This window comes from Berghia stephanieae, chromosome 14, assembly GCF_034508935.2.
Source record: "Berghia stephanieae isolate SIO BIC M18660-M18661 chromosome 14, UCSD_Bste_1.3, whole genome shotgun sequence".
Lineage (NCBI taxonomy): Eukaryota > Metazoa > Mollusca > Gastropoda > Nudibranchia > Aeolidiidae > Berghia > Berghia stephanieae.
Genome location: NC_088373.1, coordinates 4,056,403 through 4,067,225, shown reverse-complemented (window position 1 = coordinate 4,067,225; position 10,823 = coordinate 4,056,403). Strand labels below are relative to the sequence as shown.

The 10,823-nt window shown below is 33.9% G+C and overlaps 1 protein-coding gene across 2 annotated transcripts in view; it reads right to left on the bottom strand.

Moving 5' to 3' along the window:
- LOC144960036 (uncharacterized) overlaps positions 1-8,183 on the bottom strand; it is a 79,239-nt gene extending 71,056 nt beyond the window's left edge. The window contains exons 1-2 of one of the 2 annotated variants that reach the window (XM_078892985.1): positions 8,018-8,183; positions 6,162-6,296 (exon numbers count right to left, since the gene is read on the bottom strand). In XM_078892985.1, the coding sequence (XP_078749111.1) occupies positions 6,162-6,258 (97 nt within the window). In that variant the 5' untranslated portion in view covers positions 6,259-6,296; positions 8,018-8,183. The remainder of the gene's footprint in view (positions 1-6,161; positions 6,297-8,017) is intronic. The other variant, XM_078892984.1, reaches the window with a different exon arrangement.
- Between the last annotated feature and the right edge of the window lie 2,640 nt (positions 8,184-10,823).

The following is a 10,823-nucleotide window of genomic DNA, read 5'->3' as shown; positions in this document are numbered from 1 at the left end:
AAAAAGGCACCGTCTCTGTTACAGAATATGACCAAAATGGTGCCATCTCTGTTACAGAATATGACCAAAAAGGTGCCATCTCTGTTACAGAATATGACCAAAAAGGTGCCATCTCTGTTACAGAATATGACCAAAAAGGTGCCATCTCTTTTACAGAATATGACCAAAAAGGCACCGTCTCTGTTTCAGAATATGACCAAAAAGGCATCGTCTCTGTTTCACACTGCATGGAATCAGCGCTATTTCAGTTGGAACTCCCAAGGGACCAATAACCCTCCCTGCTCGCTACCTGCATGAGGTCATTGGAGTTCAACTGGTATCAGGCAGTGCCGTGTCCAATGGGGGCAATTATGGATATTTATGGTCTTATAATATGTCTGTATAGCGGGAAAACATTAACAGACTCTTTCACTTTATTATTTTGATTTCAAAAATCGGTTGTCTTTCTAAACATCAGTGAAAATTTGACATTCTTGTGGTTAATAGTTTTCTTTGAATATCACAAATTGCTGATCTAATTTTAAGCGCTTGTAAATCATGGTGCACTTAAATAAAAAATTTGTTATTCAAAACTCAGCGGCAGTATCTCAAGAATTTTAATAAATATAAAAAGTACATATATGCATCTATGTTCCTGTGCAATATTATCATATTGGCAGTTGATTTTCTTGATTTATTCATGGTTTAGTAGGTTCTGTATATTGTTTTTACCAATTCCGTTCCTCTCAAACAGTTGTGTTGATCATAACAGTAAACTGATATGATTTATGTCTTTATGTGGTAAAATAACTCATAAAGATAATATTTTATTGATCAGTAAAGACTAAAAACCAATATTGTGTATGATGTCAATATCTCAATTTACTATCAAGCTGCCTATAAAGTATGACTTCTTTACAAGAAAAAAATCAATCACCCAACAAGGTTACTGGACATGCAAAAATATTGCAGTATCAATCATCAATTACAACTAACACTAAGCACTGGTACTGTTAAATTAAATGATTTGCTCAAACAGACGGACATAGTATGTGGACAAAAGAGGTTTCAAAATTACGAGGGCATAAGTTTATTCCAAGTAGTAACCTTTATCTCTTTATTGACCAACTATATTCAAAACGAACACATTGTCCACATAGGTTATATAGAATCATCTCCTTTCTTCCAAGAATACACATTTAGTCATTGTCTTATAAAGTCATCTGATATACCATTGAACTCCAGTCAGTCAAATTTAGAGATAAAACAATTGAATAACAACCAGAGTCAAATCAGTACAACACCACAGGCATACCACAGCAAGATCATTTAATTTTTGGGAAATCACTGCCATATATATCTGGACGCTTCAGTCTATAAAAAGTTAACACATTCACTTGTGCACAAAAGGAGAACTTGAACTTACATTATATTACTTATTCAACATGCAAGAATACCCTAAACATTGACACCTATATGACACTATAAAGTCGGCATTTCCTGAGACAACCACACAAAAGCAGTTCCGTATACATCTTCAAACTATAATGCCCAACAGTCATAAAAAAAATAATTTTGACTTGAATCGTAAGGGATTTAAGTATAGAAAAAAGTTATCAAGCCATTAAAAAGTTGGCATTCAAATGTGCCCAAAACTTATAATATTTAAATCAGTTAAAAAATAATGTTAGTATATTTTCGTCTAATGGTTTATATTTTATTCCTAAACTGATATTTGGACATAATTCATGGCATGGAATACTATGAGAGAGAAAATGAGGATCTCACAAAGTCATGCCAAATAAGAAATTTACAATAAAAAATTAATATCTTTTAAGGTTTTACTGCCCGGACGACAAAACTTGGCATGTGTCAAGATCATCATTTTTACTTTATATGATGCTTGTTTCAATCATTTTCTGACGCTGGGAATTAAATTATTGATATGCAAATTACAACAAATTAATTTCATTGATAGCTCAAAAACCACTAAATTGACACCTCTCTTATGAGCACCTTAAGAGGATACATTATTATCAACCATGGCATATGATGAAAGAAACCCTTGATTTGCTTGTGGTGAGGGAACAATTTTCATATTTGTGTTAGCAACTGAGCAATACCATGAAATATTGCAACAATTAATTACCATCAGCGGCATCACAGATTCCTACTGACCGCTACCTGTTCCACCCATGGGCTGACCCCACTAATGGGGTCAGGTTGACCTAGCACTGAAATACCGCTCAGAGGGGAAAATGCCACGCAGTGTTCAGAATATGACCAAAAAGGCACCGTTTCTGTTACAGAATATGACCAAAAAGGCACCGTCTCTGTTACAGAATATGACCAAAAAGGCACCGTCTCTGTTTCAGAATATGACCAAAAAGGCACCGTCTCTGTTTCAGAATATGACCAAAAAGGCACCGTCTCTGTTTCAGAATATGACCAAAAAGGCACCGTCTCTGTTTCAGAATATGACCAAAAAGGCACCGTCTCTGTTACAGAATATGACCAAAAAGGCACCGTCTCTGTTAGAGAATATGACCAAAATGGCGCCATCTCTGTTACAGAATATGACCAAAAAGGTGCCATCTCTGTTACAGAATATGACCAAAAAGGTGCCATCTCTGTTACAGAATATGACCAAAAAGGCACCGTCTCTGTTACAGAATATGACCAAAATGGCGCCATCTCTGTTACAGAATATGACCAAAAAGGTGCCATCTCTGTTACAGAATATGACCAAAAAGGTGCCATCTCTGTTACAGAATATGACCAAAAAGGTGCCATCTCTGTTACAGAATATGACCAAAAAGGCACCGTCTCTGTTTCAGAATATGACCAAAAAGGCACCGTTTCTGTTACAGAATATGACCAAAAAGGCACCGTCTCCGTTACAGAATATGACCAAAAAGGCACCGTCTCTGTTTCAGAATATGACCAAAAAGGCACCGTCTCTGTTTCAGAATATGACCAAAAAGGCACCGTCTCTGTTACAGAATATGACCAAAAAGGCACCGTCTCTGTTACAGAATATGACCAAAAAGGCACCGTCTCTGTTACAGAATATGACCAAAAAAGGCACCACCATCTCTGTTCCAGTGGTCTTGCACAGCTGACAAACTGCATATCAAATGTGTTAGGTAATGGAATGGAGAAGTGGGGGGGGGGGGGGGGGGGGGGGTATAGAGAGAATTCATTTTCCTACTTAGCTCCCTTTCACCAATCATTTTTTTTTTTTACAGTGATGATAATGGCAGTTTGTCAAAAAGGAGGAAAATGTATCGGTACATCGGACAAACTCGAGCCGAAATGCAAAAATTACAATATAATGGTTATGTAACATAATATAATATACTTCTTTTGTAAATATAATAAATTGTCCTTTCCAGAAAATAATTTGAAAGGCTCACAATATTAATCATACTGCTATCTATATCAAGAGATGATAATTTTTTGGCTCAAAGGCTAGAAACTATTTGTTTTTAACTTTACAAAACACACTACAATACCTTTGTCACTGCAACCTAGTGGTTATTCAGTTTATAAATCATGAATATCTAACAACTTGCAAAACATACTCTATCTATACAAAGGAAAAATAGTAAATTAAAAATAATTTGAACGATTGCTTTTCGAGTCGATCATCACCCTTGCTTATTGTTATATTTTACCTATCTTTCTATGACAAGATGACTTCTAAAAACATAACATGAAGATAGAAGAGTGGTTGAGAGAGAAATATGGGTGAGAGAGAGAAGAGAGAGAGAGAGAGAGAGGAGAGGAGAGAGAGAAAGAAGAGAGAGAGAGAAGTAGGGGGGGAGGGGGGGGGGGGGAGGGGAGAGAGAGAGGAGTTATGAATTGATTTTCTAATTTGTTTTCTTTCCAATCCCTACCCAACATCTGTTCATCCAAGGACACCACAGGCCTTGTGTCACTTTTGACACTTGTCTAGACTGGCGTCATAAAAATGCAAGTGTCACCAAAATTCATGCAAATGAACATATGTGTCAAAATTTGGCATGAGACATGATGGTGAATTTTACATCGATCTGCCGTGGAACCAACTGAGTGCTTTTCATAGAAAAATGTTTGACACTGCAAAAACAGCGGAACATTTCAAAGAAAATCCCAAAATCCCGGAATTCCGCGGAATCACTGCTTTTAACCCCCTTAGTCAAAGTATTATTACTATTATCATTCAGTGATGATCATGGCAATTTGTCAAAAAAAGAGGAAAATTTATCGATCCGTCTGTCAAACTCAAACAAAATCATAACATAAATATCAAAGTTTTGTATATTATATTACTACTTCTGGTGCACATTTAGTCGTAATAGTAGAGATATAACGTACTAAAGGGTCTGTTAAGTTTTAATGAAGTCTCCTTTCCATAAAACGACTTTAAAGACAGTCGTTATATTCAAGAGATTTAAAATTAACGTTTGGTTAAAAAAAAAGGCCTGAAAGTATTTTTTCTTACTTTGTTGTATCTTTGTTACTGTAGCCCAGTGGTTATGGATCATACAGTTGGACTAAAGTAACTTTTTAACAAATCAAAATTGTAAAACATAGTATAAACAAAGGTAAAAAGAGTCAAATAAGTTGAGCACCCCTTATAATGGTAATGAATCAATACTATCTCTCTATAACTAGACAACGTTTATAAAGAATATGAAGATTGATAGAAGAATGGTTGAGAGATATATATATGGATAAGGGAAAGATAGAAAGAGAGAAACAGAAAGAGAGATAGAAAGAAAGAATAAGAGAGAAAGATAGAGAGACAAAGAGAGAGAGAGAGAGAGAGAGAGAGAGAGAGAGAGAGAGAGGAAGGAGTAGTTTGATTGATGGTTTTGTTTGTTTTTAAATGCACCTATAACTGTAGTACCAAGCATGACCTACTTACAAATACAGTTTTAAACTCATCTACCCCTTCCCCTACCCTTCTCCTTTTCGACCATCAATGTCGTCTGGCACCAGTTTGTCTAGACTGACGCCATAAAAATGGGAGTGTCACCAAAATTCATGCAATGAGCACAGGTGTCAAAATATGACAAGACATGATGTTGATTTTTCATGGATCCACTACATGACCTGAGCTTTGATCAGAGGAAAATGTTTGACAAAGCAAAATCAGCTGAAAATGTCTGAGAAAACCCCAAATCCGCGGAAGATTATCATTACTGATTATTATTATTATCATTATTATTATTATTATCATTATTATTATTATTATTATTATTATTATTATCATTATTATATCATCATCATTATTATTATTATTATTATTATTATTATTATTATTATTATTATTATTATTATTATTATTATTATTATTATTAATATTATTATTATTATTATAATATCATTATTATTATTATTATTATTATTATTATTATTATTATTATTATTATTATTATTATTATTATTATTATTATTATTATTATTATTATATTATATTATTATTATTTTTATTATTATTATTATTATTATTATTATTATTATTATTATTATTATTATTATTATTATTATTATTATTATCATTATTATATCATTATTATTATTATTATTATTATTATTATTATTATTATTATTATTATTATTATTATTATTATTTATTATTATTATTATTATTATTATTACAGTACAAGCCGGTTTATTGGGGACGACTCGGTTCCCAATAAACCGTCTCAATTACACAACGGACAATTCAATTTGGCAATTTTTCAGACTTATATTCCACATAGTAATCAGGGAGACTTGTTTGACGTCTAATTTGGGTTACTTTAAGACAGAGGTCACTTTGACTGCTAATCTGACCTGCCTAATGAGAGACAGAATCTACTACTGCACTAAACAATTAACGAATATATATGCCACTCATAACAGTTGCATAATTAAGCTATGGATTAAGAATGCTCTGTCGACCCATTCAACAAACCATTTTGGGGTGACACAGCCTTAAACAAACAAAGCCATCACTCATTACCTATCGCACCATTGGTCAGCAGAGCTGCCAGCCCCATCTCATGAGAATGTGTACAACAGGACCTCAAAATGGGGGAGATTTCATAAAAATGGGTACAATACTGAAATCGACGGAAACAAAAAAGCTTGAAACGGACTTGTTAAGTACCGAAGTGTTAAAATATTTTCTTCCACTGTCCCTCACTTACCAACACATTCAGTCCATAGCTCTTCATCCGCTTCAACCAGCGAAGGCATGGGAGAGTCCGGGTCATTGAATTTATGATGGTTCAAGGCCATCTCCATTGTAATTAATCCAGCACGCTTTTAATTTCTGTCAAATTCTGAGTAAAAATAAAAATAATAATAATAATAATAATAATAATAACATTGATGAAACAATGAGATTTGAAAAGTGGTCACAGAAGTAGTAATAATCAAGATTTTATCAAAACTCAACTCTTAAAACCAACTCAAGGATACAAGCGTAGCCTTAGTTAAACCATAGCCAAAGGATAGCAAGCAACTGCCATTGTCCGTTTCCTGCTATTAAAATCGGATTAAACTACATACAGCTCATGGCTCTGAAGAACTATGAGTAACTAAGATATGGTATAATGAGTCATTGATTATATGTTCAAAACTGATTCTCTTACGACGACACCACAAACTATATTATGGAGCAATAGATCCCACTATAGCGGTAGTCCTTCAGAGACATTAGGGCAAAAAGAGCTGAATTTTCCCGTTTCTATAACATGAAACGGACAAAAGCAACATTCACTACCCTTTGGATGGGTCACTAGTCTATCACTAAGTACTTTCCACCAGACCTAACAGACCAAACACCAGCATCTTTAAGATGCTTAGTATGTTTTAAAGTAACACAGCTTAAAACTATAATCAGAATTTGTTGTATTAATACGTAAACAACTCAATCTTTAAAATGTTAATGATGCAGTATAAAAATTAAGATAGCTGACTTAAAAATAGGATGAGTTCTACTTCTACAGAATAAAATCTGGTTTCTTCAAGAAAGAATAGAAAGAAAGAAAAAAATGTCCCTGAAAATCCAGGTCGTTTAGATTGTTTGAGAGTTGTGGTGGTAATATATACATAATGCCGTAAGAAGAAAGGTATGGCAGAGTTAGGTAAGAGTTACTTACTTACTTACTTACTTACTTATCCGAACCAGCGACCACCTGAGCTCTAGCCCTTCGGTCTAGGTAAGAGTTAAAAACATATCAAAACAAATATTACTGTTGATTTCAGATCCAAACATCAGTTTCAGAAGAAAAAAAACAAAAGAAGAACGAAGTAAAAAATCCCTGCCAAGTATAAATAATTCCATACAGATTTTTTTTTTTTAAAGTAACATTTCCTTTGTTTTACTTTAAAGGAAAATCCTACTACTGCACATCGTAAAGGAACAATTCACGTAAAAGAGTCTGTGGCAGTTATATAGTAAATAAAATAGTTGACGACCCATGGCAATTGACACTACCAACTAAAATATGAAGACGGCATACTTTTACATCATTTATGTTTCCTGGGGAAATGAATAAAGAAGACAAGACACTGCCTGAGAAATAAAGAAAAAATGAAACGACTTTCTCATGAAATGTCTGCCTCGTTATTTCCACTATGATATTGATATTTTGAAATTTTAAAAAGGAGTTTTAAAAGAAATTAATCCACTGTAACTTTTATATTGAAGGAAATTTCTCCTTTTAAAAAAAAATAATGAAATTTTAAGTTTGGACTAGAGTGTATGTAGAATGGGGGCGGAAACTGGTTTTCACACAACAAACACAAAATTAAAATTGTTTCAATTTGTAAGAAGAACACCTTGTTAACAATATAATTCTTATAAAATAATAATATAACAACGAGCAGTAGTCCCAATCCCAGCCTGTTGCCTGTTGTTGAATTTTACATTAAGGGCAGGGGTAACAACAAACAGCGAATTCATGATGACAATCAATGCCTAAGCCTAATAATAATAAGAAGTCCACAAAGTTTGAGCAAGTCAAGTCAAAGTAAAACCAACCCTTAAAATACTTACCACTACCCCCTATTTCCATCTAACAACATTCATGACCGTAACTAAATAACATATGACGTTCAACAGGATCCGCGTCAAAAATTAGGAAGTGGTTATTCAGTATCAGATACTGAATAGTGCTTTGCCACTATTCAGTATCCGCAAGGAACTCTTTTTTTATAGAGAGAGTGAAAAGTGCGACAATCTCGGTTGAATGTAAATAAACTGCTGACCGACTTCCAGATTGAACACGTGCAGTAACTGACAGCCCGATTCAAAGTTGCAAAAATATTTTGATCGTAATTTTTTAATTCCTGCTATTAACATAGATCAAAATAACAAAGTAAAAGTGGCAGTCAAATACATTTTTAAATGTCTAAATAGACATGATTAAATGTCACTAAATATTCAGTGCCACCATCGTTGGTGGATATAAGCTGTTTGACTCTGAGCTTAAGGTTCGAGAGTTCAAATCCCAGCAGGGATAACGTTTTTTTTTTTCCCCAATATTTTAAAAATTCCTTCTGTCTATTAAAACTTTTGTTTTAATAATTTTATTTGCTTGTAATATACTTTAATGTTGATATTATACTATTGTTCTTTTATTTTTATTATTATTATTGTTGTTGTTATTATTATTATTATTATTATTATTATTATTATTATTATTATTATTATTATTATTATTATTATTATTATTAATATTATTATTATTTCTACTTACATACTATTATTATTATTATTATTATTATTATTATTTTTGTTGTTGTAATCGTCATCATCATCATTATTATGATTATGATTATTTTTTTAAAAATCAAGTAGTTGGAGTAATTTAATCAGTTATCGATTTATTACGAATATCTTTTATGTGTTATAATCTCGTTGTTGTTTTTCATTGATTTGCTCTTCTATTGTTTATTACTTTTTAAAATCTTGCTTTTTTCTGTTTGTCTCATTTGTTGTTGTTGTTGTTGTTGTTGTTGTTGTTGTTGTTGTTGTTGTTTGTTTGTTTGTTTGTTTGTTTTTTTTTTGTTTTGTCATCTTAGACAAACCCGATTCATTATAAATATGTGAACAGACTTTCTGCCATTTTTAATTGAGCGATGTACTTCCGTGAATTAATTGCCGTATTATATTAAAATTTACGTGTAATAATAATAATAATAATAATAATATAATAATAATAATAATAATAATAATAATAATAATAATAATAGTAATAATAATAATAATAATAATAATAATAATAATAATAATAATAATAATAATAATAATAATAATAATAATAATAATAATAATAATAATAAATTTAAATAGATACTGAATATTAGACTACAATTGACATCTATTTACTGAATACACGTGGTATTTTTAGGGGTGTTTCTTTTTTTACGAAACACGCCGAAACCCGACAAAGTTATGGGAAATAGGCAGCAGTGGGGAGTGAACCTGGGACTGGGTTTCGTAAAAAAAAAAAAGCAATTACTTTTTTTAAGAAACCCGACAATATCCGACAAAGTTATGGAAAGAAAGTAGGCAACAGTGGGGGAGTAAACCCGAGACTCAGAGAACTGTACACTATTGGGGAGTAAACCCGAGACTATGGTTTTTCGACGGGTTTTGGCGGGTTTCGTAAAAAAGGAATTGCTTCATTCTTGTCTGGTACCCAACTCCCATAGTCCGGCTTCATTTCCCACTGGCATCCATCTTCCATAGTCCCAGGTTCATTTCCACTAATATCCTCTTCTCCCAGTCCCAGGTTCACTCCCAACCGGTGTGCACTTCCCTGAGTCCTGGTTCATTGCCCAATGGTGCCCACTTCCCATAACTTTTGACAATTTCGGTAGGTTTCGAAATAAAAGTACATTCTGAGCTCACTGTCCACTGGTATCAGCCTCTCGCAGTCCCAGGTTCAATCCCCATCGGTGTCCGAATCCAGATTCATTCCCCACTGCTGCCTGCTTCCCATAACTTTGTCGGGTTTTGGCGAGTTTCGTAAAAAAGTAATTCCCCTCCCCCTTGGTATTGCTTTTTTACAAAATCCAGAGTCCCAGGTTCACTCCCCACAAGTGTACACTTCCCTGAATCTCAGGATCACCCCCCACTGTTGCCTACTTCAATAAGTTTGTCGGATATTGCCAGTTTCGTCGGGTTTCGTAAAAAAGTAATTGCTTTTATATGAAACTCGCTGAAACCCGCCGAAAACCAGAGTCTCAGGTTCACTCCCTACTGGTGTACACTTCCATGAATCTCAAGTTAACCCCCAATGTTGCTTACTTCCCATAACTTTGTCGGATATTGCCAGGTTTCGTATAAAGGTAATTGCTTTTATGTGAAACTAGCTGAAACCTGCCGAAAACCATAGTCTCAGGTTCACTCCCCACTGGTGTACACTTCCATGAATCTCAGGTTCACTCCCCACTGTTGCCTACTTCCCATAACTTTGTCGGATATTGCCGGGATTCGTAAAAAAGTAATTGCTTTTATGTGAATCGCACTGAAACCCGCCGAAAACCATAGTCTCAGGTTCACTCCCCACTGGTGTACACTTCCCTTAGTCTCAGGTTCACTCCCCATTATTTCCCTACTTTCCATAACTTTGCCCCATTTTGTTGGGATTTGGTGCATTTCGTAAACAAAAAGTGATTGCTTTTTTTTTTTTTTTCAAAACCCGCCAAAACCCAGTCCCAGGTTCACTCCCCACTAGTGTACACTTCCCCGAATCTCAGGTTCACGCCCCACTGTTGCCTACTACCCATAACTTTCTCCGATATTGCCAGGTTTTCGTCGGGTTTCGTAAAAAGGCAATTGCTTTTATATGAAA